Source organism: Penicillium expansum, assembly GCF_000769745.1.
Source record: "Penicillium expansum strain MD-8 chromosome Unknown contig25, whole genome shotgun sequence".
NCBI classification, from domain to species: domain Eukaryota; kingdom Fungi; phylum Ascomycota; class Eurotiomycetes; order Eurotiales; family Aspergillaceae; genus Penicillium; species Penicillium expansum.
In genome coordinates, this window is record NW_015971442.1 from 176,064 (window position 1) to 198,582 (window position 22,519).

The window sequence follows — 22,519 nt, forward strand, 5'->3', positions numbered from 1 at the left end:
GTTCAGATAGTGAGCAAAGGATAAACAGCCGATTTATGTACGGGACCGGGACCGGGACCTTTGATGGCCCCGACAAGTGTGATTAGGCAACAATGTAAAATGACGTGATTTGACGAATCAGAGGAAAATCAAAAGGATCTAAAGATAAGCTAGTTGGAGTGGAAAAAAAGTATTGTTTGAAATATAGATAGCGTATCACTCACAGGGAAGAACGTATGTTCTTAGAAACGATGAAAGTGACAGCTTAACCCCTAATCAGCATTTCGGAAAGGGTACCTTGTATATGTATGTTCCAGTTAGAGGACCTTTCAACTGCTTTTAACGCCATTCATATGGTATTAAAACTGTGCTAGGTTGAAGTCGTTTGATTCTTGGCTCAGTATGTTTTGAGCGGTGATTATAGTTAGAGGTAAGTTAAACTTGCAGCACCTATCCATTCAACAACATCTCAACAATGGTGAACGAATCGTGGCTTGCAAAAGGCATGCGGTTTCTTCCACGCAGTTTTGAATCCTGTTGGAGCTTATTCTAGGTCTAACATGTTTAAAGGCAAAGGAAGTACCCTGTTCGATAGGGAAGATGTAGACCAAGATTAAAATTCTTCAGCTGCACTTGACTAATCTCAAAGAGGAACCTGCGGAGTAAAAGAAAATGCAAAGCTAGCCTCTTTACAAGGAACCTGGTACTTTTTCAGAGTACCAGGGCCACAACGCGCAGTTCCCAATCCTGCGTGTGCAGCATCTAACCGAAGGAAGACGTCTGCCCTCCTCTTCAAGTCTTTCGGATGAGCCGCATTGGCGATATCTTCTGCACTGTAATGTAGTGCCGCAAAGTCAAACTCATCCCCTGTCTTTCTAGCCTCATCCACTCGCGTCACCACGAACCCAACACCCTGGCTGTTCGTGAGCTGAAGCCAGCGTGTGCCCGTACGGTTTCCATTCTCCTGTGGATACTCATAAGATGTGAACAGACTATCTGGGGTACGGCTATGTAATCCAAGCTTTTGGGAGTTGCGCTTATCAGCATAGGATTCCTCAGGTCCACAGCCAAACCAATCCACTGCTGTAAAATCGGAGGGTAGCTGCATATCGAGACCTATCCGAGGTAGTATGGTAGGCTGATAGCCCCGAGGACGAACATTGTGAGAAATTACAACTGTACCATCTCCATGAATTGTGTAGACAATGGTGCTGGTAAATCCCCAGTCTCGTATGACAGCTCCGATGTAGGCCTCGACGGTAATCTCAACACTGTTTGTATCAGGGTTCCGCAAAGAGACGGAGATCACCCGTTGCTGTAGATTGTTTATAGAGTAGGCACTCCATCTTGCAGCGTCGTACTTAGTGTCATTTTCTGTCGGAGGTCGCCAGGCTGCAAAGGTTGGTGCCGTTGTAAACAAATTCTGGCCATGCATCGTCCAGCTTGCCATGCGACCCCGGATTCGATCAAACTCGATGGAAAATTTAGAGCCGTTCACTTGATAGCAGGTTGCTGTTTCATGAATGTTGATGGCAAGGTTGTCCTGCACTGTGGCCGGGATGCTTGGCCGTTCGTGCTCCAAGAGCGAAGATTGGCACCATGCAACTTCATGACCCGCTTCTGCCCATGACGTAGGCTGGGAGATCTGAAGGCTTACGGTAACCCAGCATTCTAAAATATTCTCTAGGTGAGTTGGAACCTCCGGGAGCAGAATGGTGCCTGTTTCCGAAGGCAGCACTTTTGGACAAGGCTTTCGGTCTGAGATAATCGTGTTCTGTTCACTGGGTAATTGTTAGCTTTATGAAAAGGAATGGACCATATTTTGGAACATACTGTCCATCGAATGTACATATCTGGACGACAACCAACAAATTTTCCAGAACGTCGAAGTCAAACAAGTTTTGCAAGAAAATTTGTCCATCACGAATGGAAAGTTTAACAGGTTCGACCACCTTTTTCAACTCCACCATGCCACGTCCTGCAGAGTGGTCAGACTGACAAAGTCCATCCAGCGCAAAGGTACCATCATGTGGAGAGTCGCCAAAGTCGCCTCCATAAGCGAAGTAGCCTTTGTCTTCCCTCCATATTCCAAGATTGGCAAACTCCCAGATGAAGCCTCCTTGCAAGCGCCGATATTTGTGGAACAATTGCTGATACTCTTCTAGTGCTCCAAGTCCATTTCCAATTGCCATTCCATACTCACAGAGTATGATCGGCTTCTCGAAGTCATCGCCCTCGGCTAATGCTTTTCGCTCTAGATTTTCTAGCTCCAGGTACATGAATGAACACAGGTCTGCTGTCTTTGACTTTCTGTCCCCTTCATAGTGGACTAGACGAGTAGGGTCATGCTTTTTGGCATACTCGGACATCGCAACATGATTGCATCCATACCAGGCCTCGTTGCCCAAGCTCCAGATAATGATGGATGGGTGATTTTTATCGCGTTGGAGCATTTGGGTGATCCGATCCAGGTATGCCTCACGCCATGATGGGTTATCACTGATGTATTTGGCCAGAACTGGGCTAAGGTACTCCTCAATTGATTCTGAGCCGTTCGCTCGCCAAACTTCTTCTGGCAACTCCTTCATATCAACGTCCCCGCGAATGAAACCATGGCATTCGAGATCGGCCTCGTCAATCACCCACAAGCCGATCTCATCACAGAAATCGTAGAATTGCGGGTGGGATGGGTAGTGAGAGCATCGAACAGCATTGACGTTGTGCTTTTTCATCAAAATCAAATCATTCCTTAGGAATTCAAGCGGCACCGCGCGCCCATCCGAGGGGTGGAAGTCATGATGATTGACACCGCGGAACAGAATGGCTTTTCCGTTTACTGTAACGTTGCCGTTGCGGAGTTCGACTTGCCGGAATCCAATTTTCTGCTTGATGGTTTGTTTTTTGCCATTCGGGGATATGAGGAGCAGATCCATTTTGTAGCGATATGGGGTCTCTGCGGTCCACTTCTCAGGGGCCAAAAATGGCAATTCCACCTCCAAGCTTTCGCAACCTGTTGGAGCTGCCTGAGTGGAATGTTGAATGGGAATATCGTCGTGATCCCGAACATGGACCTCGATCGTACATGCCTCCTCAAGGTGAAGCTTAACACCAACCTTCAAGGTGGCGTTTTCATAGTTTTCATCAAGCCAGGTTTGAACAAAGAAGTCTTCAATTCGGGCCATAGCCGAAAAAGCTAAGAGATGAAAGTCTCTAAAGATACCTACGTCACGTTAATTAGATTGAAAGTTCCACAAGGGTGCGGTATACTCACCAGAAAGCCACCATTGATCTTGGTCTTCGAGATAGCTGCCATCGCACCATTGATATACCAGAACAGTAACTTCATTGTCCTGCTCGAAGGAGATGTGATTGGTGATGTCGAACTCTGCAGAGTTCCTACTTCCCTGGCTATACCCAATCTGCTTTCCATTGACGCCGAGATGAAAGGCACTGTCCACGCCATCAAACCTGAGTCGTATCTGAGATGAACGACTCCAATCTGATGGGATGCTGAAATTTCTTTTGTACGTTCCCACTGAGTTCTCGGTCGGAACAAAGGGTGGATCAATCGGGAATGGATAAGGTACATTGGTATAATGAGGCTTGCCGTAGCCTTGGAGTTGCCAGTGGGCCGGGACCTGGATGGATTTCCACTCGTCGACCTCGTGAAAGGGGGTCGGTGCAAGATGGAAGTCCCAAGTTCCGTTTAAAACAACAGCATCTTCGGGAATCCAATATGAACGCGCTGGGAGACGATTCCGATGAATCACAGACTCGTTGCAAAAGTCGGGCCTCTCAGTGTATGAACCCATGATGACTGCTACAGGAGGAAAGACTATCAACGAGATGATCCATCTTTATAACAGTAGTCAATGGTTTTTTATTTTCGGTCATTGTCTTTAACTGGGACTCTGAATGGCTCGTGGGAGTACTTCGAGGACGTCCCGCGGAGGAATTACGTAGATTCATTCCAGTGAATTGGTATCTTTCTAGGATAGCTGGTCTAGACGCCTGTCTCCTTTCGCCCTTCGGGACATATCATAAAATGAAATTTGTTTAATACGCGTATTCGAAAGCGTGGGGGCGATTTTACTTGGGCCCTGGGACTTAGGGTACTTAGGGCTAGTACCCCGCGGAGTATTTGTGGATAGTCTGCCCCAACCCCGCGGTCGGCTCTATATTGTTCCAGCGGTACGAGGGACGTGCATACGCGTACCCCCAGTAAAAGCCACAACCCCGGACTAACATCCTGAATTCAGTGATGCCTTGATTAACCAGATGTTTGGAGATCGGCTTTCTTCCCATTTTTGCGGAGTTAAAGATTGTTGGCCATTGGATCGAGCCCACTGACACACATGATTCCTCCGCGGCTTGAGCAGTGACTCCTATTTCGCCCAATTCTCCGTGGATTTTGCTGTCAAGTCAAGTCCATACCATGTAGCAATAGAATATGAATCACTTTATATATCCATAGAATGCTACTGGTCAATTAGCTATCTTAGTGCGCAGATTTCACGATTCACGATGGCTGAAAATGATGAAAAAGCCATGTTCTCGGCTAGCGATGTTGTCCAAGACCACAATACCTTAACAACGGACCTCCCCCGGGTCGAAGAACTACCGCTACCCAAAGACTTTGCATGGGGCACAGCTACAGCAGCATATCAGGTTGAAGGAGGCGCGTCTCAGGATGGCAAGGGGCCGTCAATCTGGGACACTTACTCCCATCTGGAACCCTCTCGCACCAACGGGGAAAACGCTGATGTTGCTTGCGACCACTACAACCTCGCGGAAGAAGACGTCAAGTTGATGGTATCTCTGGGAGTTGATGTATACCGCTTCTCCATCTCCTGGTCTCGGGTCATTCCCCTAGGGGGACGTAATGACACGGTCAATGAAAAAGGAATCGCTTTTTACAGCAATTTGATTGATCAACTCCTGGCTCATGGTATTGAGCCTGTTGCGACCCTCTACCACTGGGATGTACCCCAGGCACTCTACGACCGATATGGAGCGTTCTTAAATACCAAGGAGTTCCAGGCAGACTTCAAACATTACGCACGCCTGTGCTTTACCCGATTCGGTGACCGTGTTCAGAAATGGGTGACTTTCAACGAACCATATATAATCTCCATCTTCGCCTATTTGAATGGAACCCTTGCTCCAGGTCACTGTCGCGAGGCTGGAACGGACACGAAAACAGAGCCGTGGCGCGTTGGGCACACTGTCATTCTCTCACATGCGGTTATAGTCCAGATGTATATGGATGAATTTCATCCTTTGCAGAAAGGACAGATGTCTATTGTACTCAATGGACACTTCTATGAGCCGTATGATGACCAGAGCGCACTCGATCGAATTGCTGCGGAACACCGGCTCATCTTTTATATTGGTTGGTTTGGAGACACTGTGTTCCTTGGACAAGATTACCCACCGGTGATGCGAGCCTATCTTGGCTCTCGATTGCCTGAATTCACACCAGAAGAACGCCAACTTCTCGCACACACGGCCCCGATGAATTCATTCTACGGAATGAACCATTATTCCACCAAGTATGCCCGTGCCTTGTCTGATCCCCCAGCCGAGGACGACTGGTCTGGTAATATCGAAGAACTGCCCACCAACAGCCGTGGAGAAGAGGTCGGGCCTGTCACAGGCGTAGCCTGGCTTCGGGTGGCACCAGATGGGTTCCGGAAGCTACTAAACTGGGTTTGGAACCGTTATCATCTACCCATCATTGTTACTGAAAATGGATGCCCGTGCCCAGGAGAGGCCGTGGTGTCGACAGCCGTCAAAGATGTGCTTCGGCAACAGTATATTGGATTGTACTTGGATGCCATCTCACGCGCCATTTATGAAGATGGAGTTCCGGTACACGGATATTATGTATGGAGCTTGATGGACAACTATGGTAAGCTTTCCTTCGAACAATGGAATTCTCAGGCTAATATTCCTCAGAGTGGTCTGCTGGCTACGGAACTCGATTCGGCATTGTTCACGTTGATTTCAACACTTTGGAACGGACGGTGAAGGATTCGGCTCACTACTTGAAAACTTCCATGGAACAACGTAGAGAAAGTTTTCAATAGCCTGGAGGATATTGATCAGTGGAATATCCAGATACCCAGAATAACATTATAATTCACATTTAAATCCATCAATTGTGTTAGTGCACATAGAATCTCGCTTCACCACATGACTTGGCGAGGTTTTGCCAATTGCAAGCCGCAGCAAGCCCTAAGGTCCACGGGTTGACTTGCTACTTACATAATGTCTCCCCGCATATTCCCCGGTCTATTTAGTGCGCAGACTTCCCCGGTTAGACTTGTTTTCTCCGTGGCCCCCCGACCCCTGTCTTTACGATCTTGTTTGACGTTACTTTCAACATTACCCCCGCGGAAGATTTGAAAAACATGCCTCCGTTACGACGGACAGTGACAACTCGTGCATGCGATGCTTGCCGACGTCGGAAGGTCAAATGTGATGTACGATGCTACGCTCTTCCCTGAAGCACAGACTAACTGGTGGGAAATAGGCAGAAGAAGTGTGTGGCAATTGTCGGATCTCCCAATTGTCATGTTCCTATACCTCATCCCCACAAAAACGGGGACCAAAAATACCTCGAAGATCGGCGCCCGCACTGGAACTCCAGGAAACTGCAGCAGCACCGCGAGTGAATCATGGCCCAGCGGTTGAAGACTTGATATGGCCAAGCCCCAATACAAGCGAGGCAACAGCGATATCCCAATCAGGAACGCTCATGACTTCAGCAGCCGAAACGGATCTCACTCCCTCGGCTGGATTGGCCCAAACAATCAGAGATAATTTTATGGATCTGATGGGCTCGGTGCTGCAGTCGCTACCCGTAGTGGGGATCGCCGAGCACTGCATTGAGCTTTACATGCAGTATACATTTCCGACGGCTCCGATCGTCCATGAACCCACTTTACGAGCCGTCGCCAGGCGATTCTTTTCTGAAATAGACGTCACAGAGCTGTTTAGAGCAAATACCCACCAAGAAGAAGTTACTTTGATGCGGAATTTTGCTCTCATCACTGGTCTCTGTGCCGCTGTTGCGTCGACAATACCCCAGTCTATCTTACAGTATCGGGAATTGATTGGAAACATATGTCTCAATTCATCCCGAGAAATGCTCAAGATCATTGAAGATTTTGATGTAGAACATCCAAATTCTACATCAATATCCACCCGAATACTTCACACTGTCGCCTTACAGAACATCACTGGCACAGCACAGTTGGCCCGGTATGTTCTAGGTCAAGCGGCCATGCTAGTACTAAACATGCGGCTATACAGCGAGGAAACTTTCAAGAGCCATGATGCCCTTGAGGCCCAACTACTGCGCCACATCTACTGGCAAATGTATGCAGCAGATCAGGCATCTGTATGTTTGCGCAACCGCCCGTTTCATCTGCACGATTTGCTCTACGACGAAGAGCCAACAATTGGTCGTCCGACAGCAGAGCTTTTGATTCCTCAGATTGACATGAGCAAAGCATCTTATGACGAAATATTAGAAAGGCGTCTGCTCGTTGGTTTCTATTTTCTTCCGCGCCTTTGGTCATCCGCAGCGAGTCTAATTTATGAACTCAAAATTCATGGAAAAGGCAACCGAAATGTCGAAAAGACACAACTGACCCATTTTTACATGGAATTTCTCGATATAATGGATGATCTTCCTACCTGGTTGCAGGCTGCAAATATAATAATCTCCCCTAACGATGGAAATGCTGCTCAATTCCAGAAAACAGCTTTCTGGGTTCAGAGATGCACAATTCTGGTGACATTTCAGTGTCTACGGTTGGTTATTCTACAGCAATGTATTGAAAGCAAGTTATGTGATATTATGGGATTGAATGACCAGCCTCTGACATTGGAGCTGACAAAGATTGGGATGATCCACGACTTTGTGCAGACTTTGCATGATATCCCATTTGTTTATTTGCAAGTCAAAGGAGAGCCGACAGTAAGTCTCACAACAACTTATATCATTTGAATCTTTGCTAATTTTTCTTATCAGGTGGAAAGGATTCGCCGAGTTGGGAGTATAATCTTAGAGATCCTCGACAATGCTATCAACGAGAGAATTCGTATTCGTGCTGAGCATTATTTCACTAGACTCCTCGACATACTGGCCCGATTAGACTCCAAGTCCTCGGATGTTTTAGTGGAACTACGGGAATCAAGCCAAGCGAGAATAGGGATTCGTCTACATGAGCAGTTGGCTCTATGACACCTGTACGCTTCTACTTTTCTTTTTAAATAATTCCAGCCACCATCTAGGCTTCCCAGTTTTGGGCTAGAATGGGAATGCAAGGAGAAAACTTCCGGCGAGCGATTCCAATCTTCCTCCACGAAAAAATTTGTATCCGGTGCAGTGGCTTTTCGAATTTTAAGCGTCCTCAGTGCAAGTACCCTGGATTCGAACCCCACATCTCAGATGTATATGTGAAGCCCTCGCATTCAAGAAAAATAATACAATATAATATGCATGCTACGATCACAGTTCTGCCTATACTAGGGGGCATATCAGTGGGTAATACGGCATTAGAGTGCGAATAGACCAACGCTAGATTTATAGATAGCAGCGTGACCTACTACATGTATGGACTTCCCATAGAATAATTACGAATCGCTAAGATCTTATAGCCCACGGCACCCAGTGGAGCCCTACCCTGGGCTAGAAATGGCTGAAATAAAGTATAAGAGAATGGAGCTAAATTGCGTAAATCTGTGTTGATATACTATATTGTACATTGTTGTTCTCCTACTCAGACCGCTCCTTCCTAGTAGGCACCGTCCATCCATTCAGAATACCACAGCCGGCGTTGAGATACGCCGCATATCCGAGCCACACAGCGTAGGGAACAAGAAGCCAGAAAGCGGTCCGATCGGCCGTCCACCAGTTAACCATCAGGGCACCCACGTTGCCCGCCAATAGGGTCAGATCTCCCAAGGCTACGGCCGGTCGGCCCAGCCGGAAGAAGAGGGGCATCCAGAGGAAATTCAAGGCCAGTTGCGTGGTATAGAGGGTCTGGGCAGTGGAATTGGCATCACGGACAGCTAGAGAAAAAGATTGCGACGCGGTGGTGGTAGCGTGGTGAGAGGCGTAACCCATCAATCCATAAATCAGGGTCCAGGCCGGCGCGAAGAGCCATCCTGGGGGACTGTAGGGTGGCTGCTTCAGCTGCTTGTAGGTTTCGCGATTTTGCTTTCCTACAGAGTTGTCAGTGATTTTCTGTAATGATCACCGGTCGACTTACGATTGGTCAAGAGGGCCACTGCAGTCCCTACCGTGATTGGCGTTGCAACTGCCAGATAGGGGTTGGTGAGGAGAACATGAGGCAGAGCGAAAGACCAAGGCATTTTGGCGAATGAAATGAAATAAAATAAAATCAAGTTCTGTATTCTATATTCTGGCTCTACAATCAGTTTTTAAAGAACAAAATCCGATGCCATCGGAATCTGGAATTTTTTGGCCCCTACGTCATCCCCCTGCCTTGGCACGGCCACAAGCCACCGGGAAGAGTCAATAACCGCCATTCGTCAGCTGTTTTCTTTTTTTTTTTTATAGACTTATAGGAAAGAGACCAATCATGGTGAAATCGAGGTAGGGTAGAACGGATGAGATATATAAGAAAACATATCTAGGATTTCAAAAGTTAGATATCAGTTGGAGATCAACGTATCTGTCCCCGATATATATATTGCCAGAGTAGAAGACCCACTCTTTGACTATTTCCTGGCATTATATCGAATCTACGTTGAATATTATTATACATTTGCGATATACGGGGCAGACTGTAATACCCTTAGTGATCGAAATAAGATCAGTATCATCACTACTTCTGTTCGCAAATTGCTCAATTAGATTTAGTCAAACAAATCAAAAAGGGTAAGACATTTTCGTTGCATAAGAATAGACTTCAGAAGTTCTCTAAAGAAAGGTTTATTTGAAAAGGGATATAGTATAGGCGCAGGTATACAATACGCTTTGTAGAACAAAATATATAGGGTGTTATTATAATAGTATACTTAGATCCTTCGCAAACACAGAAAGTGTGTTTGAGGACGAGGCCTTTATAATAATTGAGTTTTATTTTGCGGTTGAGTTAATTCTAAATTTGAAAGTGAAGGCCAATGAATAGCTAGAGATTTAAGAGTGTGTGCATTGTAACGCTCCTATTCTATTGAAAGATTGGTGAACTCAACGACCGGTCCATCATCTTCACTGACTGCAAATATTCCTATCACTGTCCCAACAAAATCTACAGCTGTAAGTGCTAAAGTATCTATGGACGCAATTTGTGTGAAGCCTTCATCGGAGCCAATCCAAGCTCTATATGATATCGTATAGCTCTGCTCTGTATAAGTCATTCGAAGAGTTAATTCTTCAAAGGAGGGCACTGTGTGCTTTTCGGTCCGCGTAGTCTTTTGGGCATGATTCACAAGTTCAAAGACAACCTCGGAGCTTGCTGCCTCATAGAATACCCGAGCATAGCGGTGCTCATCTTTGTAGCAAGCGAGACCAGCTTTCAGCTTGGTCGGCTCTGGAACACTCGATGAGTGGCGGAGGGTGACGATGCTCTCACCGCTCAATCGACGTTGTCTTTTCCCAACAAAGGTAGGGGATTGGGTAGGATGCGGCAAGTCAATCTTCGAAGCTGTAAGGGTGACCTGTGTGCCGCTGTTTGAGATATTGTATTTGCTGAGATCTGGATCCCGGATGTAGACAAAGTCGACATTTGGCTCGGTGGAGAGATCGCGACAGGCTTCCGGTCGCGTCGAGTAAGTGGGATTTAGATTGCGTTGAACACGGTCGAAACTCAACCATTCCTCATCCCACCTGCCGGAAGTTAAAAAGGTCTCTCTTCCCATGATTTGCCTGCCGCTGCTGTCCTTTCGCACGGCAAGACAAACTCCCCACCAGTTCCCTTCGCCGTCTTCAAAGGCGTCGCAGTGTCCCACGTGTTGTATGTACTCAGATGTGCCGCGAGCAGTAAGAATAGGATTGTTGGGGCACCCCTCATATGGGCCCCAGATATCCTTGGAGCGGGCCATTGTGACCATATGATTCTCATGTGTGCCGTCCTCTGAGATCATCAAATAGTACCATTCATTTCGCTTGTAAATATGAGGACCCTCTGGATAAAGGCCACCGGAGCCGGGCCAAATTGTCCGTTCGGGAGAAATCTTCTCCCCAGTGAGAAGATCGATTTCGAACAGACTGATTCCTGGTTCGCCAGCACCCTGCGCGTACACTTTATCACCGTCAAAAAAGAGACTGGGGTCGATTCCATTGAAGTCAAATTACACAGGATCACTCCACTCGTTCGCCCAGATATCTTTGGTTGAAACAATGAAGTTCTTTTTCACGGCTTTCGGGTCCGCTGACAACTTGTCAGCACGGATGGCGTTGGTACAAATCACATAGAACGTCCCTTTGTCATGTCGAATTGTGGGTGCGTACAGACCACCGGTAGCAAGCTGTGAATAGCCAGTGCCTGACGAGGGATTCAAAGTTGTATTCGATCTTGCTAGGCTTAATTGACCTTGCCGATAAATTGCGTTGCCTAAATAGTCATACTTGTTAGTATCGAATTTTGCTACACATAGCTGAACAACTTACCTATCTGATGCCAGGAGAGTAGATATTTAGAGGCATAGATGGGCAATCCAGGAAACAGGTGGAAGGATGAGTTGACAAGGTAGTACCAGTCTCCAACTTTCACCACAGAAGGGTCTGGCGCGAAGCCAGGAATGATAGGGTTGATATCGGTCATTTTACTCTTTGGGGGTGATTGCCAGAAATCAATTTAGTGAATTGAAGAGGATGGGAAGTATTTGGTCGCCCTGGTGGCTTAAGTACCTATACCATTCCTATTCCGTAAGGTATTACTCAGCTAAGCCCTAAGTCATGGCAGGTTTCCTTTAACCGTATTCTCCCTCCTCAATGTGCTCCGAGAGACTAGCACGCGGGAAAAAGTCGATTTTCCCTTCGAGAATGTACAAAATTACTTCGACTAATCTTTATCCTATTGCAAGCCGAAAATGACATCAAGTACGTCTAAAATGAGGGTAGGGTGTCATTTCCCAATTTATCATGCTATAGCCCATGGCGATTAACCGTGACCAATCGGCTCCTTCAAACCCGAAGGACATTCGATATAGTCGCCATCTTCTCTTTCTCCACGGGGGAATTCTGGGGCCGACCAATCAATCATATCTCCAATTTGGAGAAACCCCCAAAAATCATTAGGTCAGAAAAGCCGCGGTGTATCGTGTTCGTATTTTGACTTTGTGCGGTCAATGAAGGGGGACAGTAGGAATGTGCAAGTGGGTCATGCCATACATAATACTCGACATCTACTCCGTACGGAGTATTCTCCCGATCGTATCCAAAACGACGTTGCTCTAGCCGCTTAATACAACCAATCTGATGGCTCGGTCTACTTTCAGTTCAGGAAAAACCGATGGTACCCAGAGTATAGAACATGAGTTAACGCTTAGCCTAAGTTGTCACCCAATCGGGTAATTACCTGCTCCGTGGAGAAATTCCAGATCCTCATGATCATGGCCTAAACATCAACTGATCTCAACTGATGTGTGGAGACTCCGCAAAATTTAATATTTACCCCACAACCTTGTCCGGGGTGTATGGGGATTAGAGTGACCAATGACACGGTAAAATCAAGGCTTTGTATCTACATCGATACGTCTTGGACAGTACTTAAACTCCATCATGCCTCCAGACAATTCGTTTTTCAACTTGTTCTCACCCCAACAACTCCTCGCAAAATGGGTTCAATCAAGGAAGTTAGTGCGGAAATTGAGCATAGCTCCGAGATGACTGCATTTCACGATGAGCATAAAGAAGCCGATCCCGTTACTGTCGTTTCGGCAGCTCAGGCTGCTGAAAACCTCGATCATGTTAAGCCATCCCCTTGGACGCCGAGTATGTTTCGTCTTTACACCGTCCTAATGTGCGCTTACCTGGGTGCTTGCACCAACGGCTTCGACGGTTCCGTCATGGGGTATGTAGACTTCTGGATTGATTCGCTTTCAACACGCACTTATTTGATATGCAGCGGATTGAACGCCATGACTTCATATCTGGAATACTTCCATATGTATGTGAGCTGAACACTTCCATTCTCGCGCTTAGCTAACTCCTACACAGGGAATCCGCTTCTGCTTCAACTGGCCTCGTGTTTGCCATTTATGGAATTGGTACGGAATATCTTGAAATTCTGCCAATAATTCCATGTCTAACTTTGGAAAAGGATCAATCTGTGCCCTCCCCCTCGTCGGCCCTGTAAACGATTATCTCGGCCGGCGTGCTGGAATGTTCACCGGAGCAACCATTATTATCGTCGGCGCTATTGTCATCGCAAAGTCGCTCAGCACTGGCATGTTCTTGGGCGGACGTTTTATCCTGGGATTCGGGGTTGCCTTTTGTAACATCAGTGCACCCGTTTATGTCGGCGAAATCGCTCACCCATACTGGCGTGGAACACTGATGGGTATCTACTCAAGTCTTGCGTTCGTTCTTTCGTCTCACCCGCATCACAAACGATGGTTGCTGTTCAGAACACTAACATCTAAGCTAGTGGTATCGGTTCTATTGTGGCTACATGGGTAGTTTATGCTGCTCAGTTCTTAGGCCCGAACGGATGGCGCATTCCTCTCTGGTGTCAGTTGATCTCATCTGGCATTCTCTTCATCTTTGTCTGGACTTTACCAGAAAGCCCAAGATGGCTGGTTGCTCAGGGACGACTCGATGCTGCGAGAAAGGTGTTAATCCGCTACAACGGCGAAGGAAACCCCGAGCATCCCCTCGTACATCTAGAGATGGCAGAAATGGAGGCCCAAATCTCGATGACAGGATCTGATAAGAGATGGTGGGATTATAGCGAGCTCTGGAAGACCCGTGCTGCGCGTCGCCGTTTAATCTGTGTGCTGACCATGGCTACCTTTGGACAGTGGTCAGGAAGCTCGCTCACAAGTGCCTATTTGCCGGTTATGCTCCAAAATGCCGGAATCACTGAGCAGAATAAGCTGATGTTGAACGGCATCTTTACCGTCCTGACATTCCTTTCAAACTTGTGTGGCGCCAGACTAATGGACAAGGTTGGAAGAAGACCACTTCTTCTCGGTACACTCAGTTTCTGCGTTGTATGTTTTGCGATCATCATTCCAACCTCGAAGCACGCTACTGAGCACCCAGAGAACAAGCTCATTGCGAACACATCAATCGCTTTTATTTACCTCTTTGGTCTAAGTTGGTACTTGGCATGGGCTCCTCTTTCACCTATGTATATCGTTGAGGTGCTTGACACGAACACAAGAGCTAAAGGAAAGTCCCTCGCTCAGCTTTTCACGGCAGTTTGCTCAACTGTTATCACATACTCATCTTCTCCCGCATTTGCAGCACTGAAGTATTACCTTTATGCTGTGTTTATCGGATGGGATCTCATGGAGCTCGTTGTTATATATTTCTTTTGGCCTGAAACTAGAGGCCGCACCCTTGAGGAGCTCGAGGAAGTTTTCTCAGCTCCGAACCCGGTAAAGAAGAGCTTGGAGCCGAAGAGTACTCAGACAGTCATGAACGCCATTCACGCTAGGAAGAGGGATGTGGAGATGACAGAGACCACCAATCCCGTTTAAAACAGTCTGATACCCTGTCAGCCTGTATTGGTCAAATTCGAATGTTTCAATCAATTTATATACAATATTTTGTATATTCAAAGCTTCAATCTCAGTGCATAGTTATTAAAACTATCAGAAAGTTTCACGAGCAGGCCCGTCCTTTTTTACAGGAACATGAATACAAGAAACATTCAATACGTATGAATTGACACTAAAGACAGAGACGGAGGGGGAAAAAAGGAGGAAGAAAGAGAAACTCCCTTCATAGCAATAATCAACATCAACATATCCTATTTCACATAGGTTCGGATAGGAAAACTCAATGCAGCCCAATTCTCCGATGTGCCATTGCGGCTATATCCGCCATTTCGGACAGTACCCTTTTTGTTTGACGTTCTGATTCCAAGCTTGCTAACCGCTGGCAATTCAAGTAGGTCAAATGATGTTGGTTGGGAGGTGATAATGATTTTAATGGTGTCTTCGCACTGCCTGTGACCTTTCCCAACCAGCTCAGTTGGCACTTTCATTGCGAATTTTCTCCTCATTTCTTTGAACCCAAGATCGGGATTTGGAGGAGGGATCACTTCACAGCCTCTTGAAATATTGACAATCTGCCAGGATGGTCCCAGGCTATATATGTGGACGTATAGCTCTGTTTGTCCCTTGTTTGTCACTATCACACGATGCACTACACCCTCATCTGTTTCTACCAAATTTCCGGGTGCATAAGTCTCACCAGACGCACTGATGATATGCGCATCAAACAGCTGCTGAAATTGTTCTGCGTTTGTATTGTTGTTTAAATCTCTGGTGAAGTTGTATCTCACCAGATGCTCAACAATGTTTGAAATGGAGCTAAAGTCATTTTTGCCATGAACCATATCTGGCAGATTTTCAATGATTTTCCCGTGCACGTCATAGATTTCGTACTGGCTGTTGTTGTTCATAGTAATATAGAATAAGTACGGTTGTTCTTCATTCATATGACAGCTTAGAGACAGCGCCTGCAATGCTCCCAGAAGCTTTTGCAGGTGTGGAAGGTCACCGGCTAGTCGAACCGGGTATTTTTGGAAATATATCCTAGGATACCCTGTGGCAAACCATGTAGTTCGGTTAAGTGAGGATGCCGAGCTTCCAAGCAGTTCTACCTTGGAGGTGAGAGGCCCTACCTGGACAACTTGAACAGATAAAGAGTGTCCGCTTGACTGGGAGCGATCCCCTTCGGAATCAATGCCTTGTAAAGCAAAGCAGTCTCCTATAGAAACCCCATGGGCATTGCCAGCGCTCAACATAAAGCTTTTATCCCGATTCATAATAATCGAAGTAATCATGCGGGGATTCCCAAAGTCGGATTGTTGAAAGAATGGTTGATTTCTATTTCCATATACGACAGGACTTTGCTGATGCAAATTCGACTCTCGAAATTTGCTAGTTAAATGTTTATGAATAGCATCGTGTCTGATCCCAAGACCATTGATCTCGATGAAGGAGAACAGAAAGTATGACAAGGCTCCATGCATTTGACCATTGCCGAGCTCAATTTCTTTCGCCACTTCATGGGGCCCACACGCGGCGAGGATTGCGTACACATCCGGATTGATTAGCCAATTGGGTAACATGGAAGCATCTCGATCTCCGGTGCCTGAACGGCTGGTCTCCTCTGCGCAGCTATTTGCAAGGTCAGGGTTGTAAGGAAGGTACCGAGCCCTGGAGTCTTCGCGGCGATAAACGGCAGCAGAGAAACAACAGTCAAGCACAAGAGTAATCGCCAGTCCTTTATCGGCCATTTTCCGTAGATAATTGGCTAACACAGCGCCGTACAGGTATTTTTCACGGCCCTCATTACGCTCATCTAGCAAGACCAAAGCCAGATCTCCTGTAGACCAGTTGGAGTGTAAATATTTTGATCCTACTCGAGTCCCGTGACCAGAGTAATGTACATAAACCAGGTCCCCAGTCTTTGCTGAAGAAAGCACTCGCATTAGAGCGGAGATTACATTTTGGTGAGTTGGCCAGAGATGCTGCGGTTCCATCAAACTTCGACCTCCTGAATCATTGTCGCCCTTGGTCGCTGTCAACATCTCCGTCTGAACTGAAGTCGAAGCTTCCTTTAAATATCGCTCTATTCTTTGCACATCCCGGACGCTCCCTTCAAGGGGCTTTTCTTGGTAAGCGTTGATTCCGACCAGGATTGCGTACCGCGAAATGGGAGGGTTTGTATCGGACATAGTGAGGCTGTATCTCGATTATCTTATATCAAAGCCAAGATATTTATGCAAATGATACTGATGAAGTCTCACGGAGAGAGGAATGACGTATTCTATTCCAAATTTGAAGGAGCAAATGTAGGTATGCACCACAGCTGACAACAGACTGTAAGCGAATATTGCGGGGCAGATGTGTCCTTGTCGGCTGCTGCCCGACTATACCCGTTACATGTGCATTCTAAAAACAATTATCATAGGCCCAAAGACCTACATACACCATTTATGCATCCGCCAGATTAGCCATCTGTATCATATTGCCTCCTTTTGCAGGATTACCGTCTTCATCACAAAGGGTACAAGCATCGGTGGCTGGTATCGACGCAACAGTAAATGGTCCCTCGAGTCCATCCGTCCCAACAACATACACGAGATCTCCCACATGAAACTTTGGTCTCTGTAAACTCACTTTATCAGTAGTTACCTCGAGGTTTTCTTTACTGGGGAATAGTTTCATACATCCACGTAAGACTTTATATATGGGCGGGAGCCGCCCTCGCGAATACTGTGGTGTTTTTAGTAAGCCTTGAAAGTCCAACGAAAAAAGGAGAATAGTTCATACTTCTCGGTCATGGTTCGCTAAAATTACTTATAGTGACTTAAGGTGAGGTAGTTCTTCAAGATATTGAGTTCGATCGCCTGATCAACCAGGAAGTGTTTTTGACGGCATTTATACGAGAGCGGGGGCCATGACACGTAGGTAACGGGGCCAACAATTCAACCGGAGATCCGGATTTCCAATCAAATTTGAAGAGCCTTAAGTGACGAGCGAACCTGAGTACTCGAGACCGTGGCTGTGTTTCATGCTGCATCCACTACTGGCTAACTATCATAATATTGCCAAACGTTCGAAGAACTGAACAGGGCGCTCTCAGAAGATCAAATAGGTTTCATTAGATATTAATATAGAAGCATGTTTCTCAATTCCATCCGAAAAAGAAAAGAAAAGCCAGAAGATGACTTCCCCTGCAAGCTCCCTTCCTATGTGGGAGCCTAAAAAACAACCACAAGCAAAGAAGAGTAAATACTTTCCTGATTTGGTCTCTCAATCTAGATCAGCAAGCCGCTAATATTTGCGAAGTTGAAGATTATCGATCCGGCTATCCTAGGCTCACCGCACTTCTCTCTTCTCATACTCCGTATTTCATATGCAGGTCCTTCACTCGCCTTCGAGCTCGAGTTCTCCTGTTGAAGCAGGACAAGATCTCTCTCCTAGAACAAAAGCTAGATCAACTTGATGAGCAAGAATCCTGCCCCTTGTTCCTAGGCAAAAGCCGGAATGATAAAAACCTGGATCGGAGAACAGTACTGTCCGAAATTGATTCTTGTCTTACTGATTACGGTAAGTAGTCATTTGAGCATCACATAGTTGAGTATTCACATATTTCTAGATAACTTTCTTGATCGAACTCACCGTACCCTGGAGCTTAGCTCTCCATCTCAAAGGGATGTCGAGTCTCTGCAAAATTGGCTCGATGGCACAGGAGCAGTAGCCAGAGATGAACGGGTATACCTCACACACTTCCAGGATTTAGTCACTGTAGCCCCTACTGGTGATACGGCTGTGGTGCGCCTAGAAACATGGATTGAGGACAAGATGATTCGCTACTACGGCAGTTTCCGAAAGGTACATCAATATCCACCCTGGTTACCTCCAGAAGCTAATATATAATAGGGACCTTTTCATGATGCTTCAAATGACACAAACGTGTATATTTATTCAGGGCCTTGGATCAGACGAGCAGCTAAAGCAATACTCTTATTCATGATCACAATGCTCCTTTTAGTTCCAGTCATTCTATGCAATGTCATTCGCAGCGCGTCACTCCGAGTGATGATTATTATGGCATTTACCATATCATATCTCCTCATTCTCTCGGTTCTAGCGAAGTCAAGGACAATGGAGCTTATTATTGCAGGGGCAACGTGAGTTCAATACAGCTCCCTTCTTAATTTTCATAGGGATTTACTTGATTCTAACACTCACCAAGTTACGCGACTGTTTTGACAGTCTTTGTTTCTAATGGGTCGTGAGGTCAAATTACCAGGCATAGCATGCCTGGTCTACCAATCGTGAGAACCTTTAACATAGACCGCCGCGTTCTATCCCCCGCTTCCCATCTATATCCTCAAAGGGTGTATCTGTGTGTCAACCAAAATGGGCTATTCATGTACCCTTCATTTATTGCGAGTTTGGGCCGCATGTCATATTGCTTGTAAATCTTGAGGAATGTCAAAAGTAGATTACCTCAATACTCCAACATATATTTCATAAATCAACTCAGTCGCGGGATGGTATGTAGCAGATCCCTAGTGAATGACCCAATCACCTTGCAACCGAGTGAGGCTGAGATAAAATGTCGGGCATAACCCACCTAAGCTGTTTGCAGGCTCCTGAGGTCGGGCCGCAGAATTGGCCTGCTGGCACCAATCAAGCCTGGCGTAGCGTAAGCTGACATTGACAAAACACTGTTGACAAAATCTTTTTATTAAGTACCATAACAAATTGTACTCGCATTGAAGATATACGTGATAAAAGGTAGTCACCCCAAACGGGTTAGGCCAATGTACAAACAGTGTGTGGGCTGGAGGTCTGCCTTGGAAAGCCCATAATCTCATTATAATAAGGGCGCGTCACCCCGGTCTTTAGGAGTTAACTCGAGGTGATTTTTATTTCTCTATTTTGACGCATCGAAAAAAGAAATGGACGAAGCTCAACAATACATCCCACTCACACAGACAGTCGTCGACGCCATACCAGATGACCACATAGACTGGGCAAGATTCTTCGATCTCCTCGGCCATGACCTGGAGCAGGCAAAATGGCCTGCATTCTTGAACCACCTCGCACAGTATTTGTACGATCTATATTTTGACAATGACGAGCTCCCCGACCTCGAAGAGGCTATCAAACTTACACGGGGAGCTGTCCATCTCACGAGCGAAGACGATCCGAATTACGATCACGCGTCGTATCTGAATAATCTAGCAAATCTACTGGGTGACAAGTATATCAGAACGGGGATAGTAAACAATCTTGAAGAAGCGATCGCCGTTGCACAGCAGGCCATCAATGCAATACCGAAGACCCACCCGAGTCGGTCAAAGTACTTGAATAACCTGGGCAACCAGCTGAATGATCGATACCTGATAACAGGCGTGCTTGCTGACCTTGACGAAGCCATCCAAGTTGGCTGGGAAGCTATCCGCATCACGCCGGAAGACTATATCCACAGGCCGGCATTTTTCAATAATCTGGGTAACCGACTCGGGGACAGGTATCTCAGAACAAACTCCCTGGACGACCTCGATGAAGCAATACGCGTCAAACAGGAAGCTGTCAAAGTTACGCCAAAGAACCACCCAGACCGCGCAGGGCGCTTGAATAATCTCGCAATCGAACTAAGTGCCAGGTACCTGACGACATTTGATCCGCCGGACATTGAAATGGCCATCCAGGCCGGCCGCGAGGCTATCAGGAGCACACCAGCCGGTCATGCAGACTTGACGATGTATTTACACAGTCTGGGCAACTCGCTTGATTACAGCGCCGACGCTTCAAACCTCGAAGAGGCTGTTCAAGTTGGGCGCGAGGCCGTCAATGCCACGCCGCGAGACCACCCAGACCGAGCCATGGCCCTGAACAGTCTAGGGAAGCGCCTCGGTGAGAGATTCTTGAATACAGGCGCATCTTCGGATATCGACGAGGCTATTGCATGCCACCATGATGCTTTGCATCAGGGAAATGCGTCCACCATTCATCGCATAGTTGCCGGTCGAGCGGTAATTAAATTCTGTGCAACCCGTCAGCACTGGCTGCAAGCATATACTGCAGCAGAGACTGCTGTCGACCTTATTCCTAAATTAACTCTGCGGTCGCTCGAGAATTCAGATAAGCAGTATCAGCTTGGTCAGGTGGTTGGACTTGCTTCCGATGCCGCAGCCGTTGCATTGAATGCACACAAGTCCCCGTCAGTTGCATTATGGTTTCTTGAGCAGGGTCGTGCCCTGCTCGCAGCATCCCTTGAAGAGATGAGGATCGATATCCTCGAGCTGCAGGAGCAGTACCCAGAGCTGGCAAGGGAGTTTATTCATCTTCGAGACCAACTCGAGCTCCCGATTGACCCGGACGAATCGTTGCCAATATCAGATGAGTTTCTAGGACAGTCATTTGAACAAGCGGCCCACGCAGACCTACGACACAAAGCCGCCAGCGATTTTGACAGGCTAATCGCCGAAATTCGGGAACAACCAGGAATGAACGACTTCCTACTGCCGCCCAGCACAGCAGACATCCATAGTGCGGCCGAAAAGGGGCCCATCGTACTAATCAACGTCAGTGACTACCGCTGCGACGCGATTCTCATTGATCAGCATCGGATCCGCTCCCTTCTTCTACCCGCCTTGCATAACGCGGATGTCAAGAGATTTGCACAGTCTGATAACCTTGGTAGCCCCAAAATTCTCGAATGGCTGTGGACTGCTATTGCCCATCCCATCCTTCAAACTCTAGGGCTTTTCCAGCCCCCATCCGCCAACGAAGACTGGCCACACATATGGTGGATTCTCACAGGTCTCCTGACGAAATTCGCCATCCATGCCGCGGGCCAATATAGCCATGACAGTGGTGGTGACATAGTGACCTCCTATGAGTCCGTCCTGGATAGAGCTATGTCATCCTACAGTTCATCCGTGAAAGCGATCATTCACGGCCGCAGGCGCACTGTATCAACTAGTGCTAATATGACCTCGATACCCGGGGGAGCCAGCTCGCAGCAGGAAGCGCTCCTTATCGCCATAGAGGACACGCCCGGAAAATGGGACCTCCCGTTTGCCCCAGAGGAAATCAGAACCCTACATCCGCTGTGCATGTCCATGGGCCTCATACCTGTCTCCCCCTCCACCGGCAGACGGAAGGAAGACGTGCAGACCCATCTGCCGCGGTGCAGGATCTTTCATTTCGCAGGCCATGGGTACACAGACACCTACGATCCATTGAATAGCAATCTTCGTTTGTGGGATGGGGGGATGCTCCGTGTTGCGGATCTTCTTGCGATGAATATTCGAGAATCTTCGCCCTTCCTGGCATACCTGTCTGCGTGCGGCACGGGGCGAATCCGCGACGCAAGGTTCGTGGATGAGAGTATTCATTTGATTAGCGGGTGTCAACTTGCGGGTTTTAGACACGTTATTGGGACGCTTTGGGACGTTAATGATGAAGCCTGTGTGGGTATGGCGAGAATCACGTACGAGACATTGAGAGATAGAGGGGGGGCGGGGTGGGGGGCGGGAGCGGATGAGGCTATATGTCTGGGGCTGCATGAGGCCACGAGGGCCATGAGAGGGCGGTGGTTCAAGAAGGTTGGGAAGATTACTAGACGGGGGCAGAGGAAGTTAGTTCGCAATGGGTCCTTGGAGGAGAGTCTCGTACTTGATGGTCAGCATGGCAACAGATTGCCGAGGGACATTGATCTATTTGATGACGATGATGATGAAGATGGGGATAGTGAGGAGGGAGAGACTGCACGAGCACTTTGGGTTCCATATGTCCATTTTGGCGTATAACTACCTACATCTGATCCCTTCGCTGTGATCAGTGTCTCAAA

General features: G+C 47.1%; 8 protein-coding genes across 8 annotated transcripts; 4 read left to right on the plus strand and 4 right to left on the minus strand.

Annotated features, from left to right (window-relative positions):
• Positions 1-622: 622 nt before the first annotated feature.
• Positions 623-3,791, minus strand: PEX2_009050 (Glycoside hydrolase, family 2, N-terminal; the record flags this gene model as incomplete). Its single annotated transcript, XM_016738182.1, has 3 exons — positions 623-1,760; positions 1,813-3,199; positions 3,251-3,791. 3 exons carry the CDS (start codon positions 3,789-3,791, stop codon positions 623-625), a joined length of 3,066 nt encoding a protein of 1,021 aa, XP_016594291.1.
• Positions 3,792-4,503: 712 nt separating this feature from the next.
• On the plus strand, positions 4,504-6,009 carry PEX2_009060 (glycoside hydrolase family 1 protein; the record flags this gene model as incomplete). The annotated part of the gene is made up of 1 exon (XM_016738183.1): positions 4,504-6,009. The coding sequence occupies one exon, from the start codon at positions 4,504-4,506 to the stop codon at positions 6,007-6,009; it is 1,506 nt and encodes a 501-aa protein (XP_016594292.1).
• Positions 6,010-6,739: 730 nt separating this feature from the next.
• On the plus strand, positions 6,740-8,233 carry PEX2_009070 (fungal specific transcription factor domain-containing protein; the record flags this gene model as incomplete). Its single annotated transcript, XM_016738184.1, has 3 exons — positions 6,740-7,245; positions 7,297-7,966; positions 8,021-8,233. 3 exons carry the CDS (start codon positions 6,740-6,742, stop codon positions 8,231-8,233), a joined length of 1,389 nt encoding a protein of 462 aa, XP_016594293.1.
• Positions 8,234-8,767: 534 nt separating this feature from the next.
• Positions 8,768-9,366, minus strand: PEX2_009080 (TspO/MBR family protein; the record flags this gene model as incomplete). Its single annotated transcript, XM_016738185.1, has 2 exons — positions 8,768-9,216; positions 9,264-9,366. The coding sequence occupies 2 exons, from the start codon at positions 9,364-9,366 to the stop codon at positions 8,768-8,770; spliced, it is 552 nt and encodes a 183-aa protein (XP_016594294.1).
• An 816-nt stretch (positions 9,367-10,182) lies between these two features.
• PEX2_009090 (putative xylosidase/arabinosidase) lies at positions 10,183-11,783 on the minus strand (the record flags this gene model as incomplete). The annotated part of the gene is made up of 3 exons (XM_016738186.1): positions 10,183-11,227; positions 11,315-11,573; positions 11,630-11,783. 3 exons carry the CDS (start codon positions 11,781-11,783, stop codon positions 10,183-10,185), a joined length of 1,458 nt encoding a protein of 485 aa, XP_016594295.1.
• A 1,015-nt stretch (positions 11,784-12,798) lies between these two features.
• PEX2_009100 (Major facilitator superfamily domain, general substrate transporter) lies at positions 12,799-14,667 on the plus strand (the record flags this gene model as incomplete). The annotated part of the gene is made up of 5 exons (XM_016738187.1): positions 12,799-13,034; positions 13,089-13,130; positions 13,181-13,230; positions 13,284-13,542; positions 13,611-14,667. 5 exons carry the CDS (start codon positions 12,799-12,801, stop codon positions 14,665-14,667), a joined length of 1,644 nt encoding a protein of 547 aa, XP_016594296.1.
• Positions 14,668-14,939: 272 nt separating this feature from the next.
• PEX2_009110 (caspase family protein) lies at positions 14,940-16,877 on the minus strand (the record flags this gene model as incomplete). The annotated part of the gene is made up of 1 exon (XM_016738188.1): positions 14,940-16,877. The coding sequence occupies one exon, from the start codon at positions 16,875-16,877 to the stop codon at positions 14,940-14,942; it is 1,938 nt and encodes a 645-aa protein (XP_016594297.1).
• A 2,739-nt stretch (positions 16,878-19,616) lies between these two features.
• PEX2_009120 (CHAT domain-containing protein) lies at positions 19,617-22,478 on the plus strand (the record flags this gene model as incomplete). The annotated part of the gene is made up of 1 exon (XM_016738189.1): positions 19,617-22,478. One exon carries the CDS (start codon positions 19,617-19,619, stop codon positions 22,476-22,478), a length of 2,862 nt encoding a protein of 953 aa, XP_016594298.1.
• Positions 22,479-22,519: the final 41 nt, after the last annotated feature.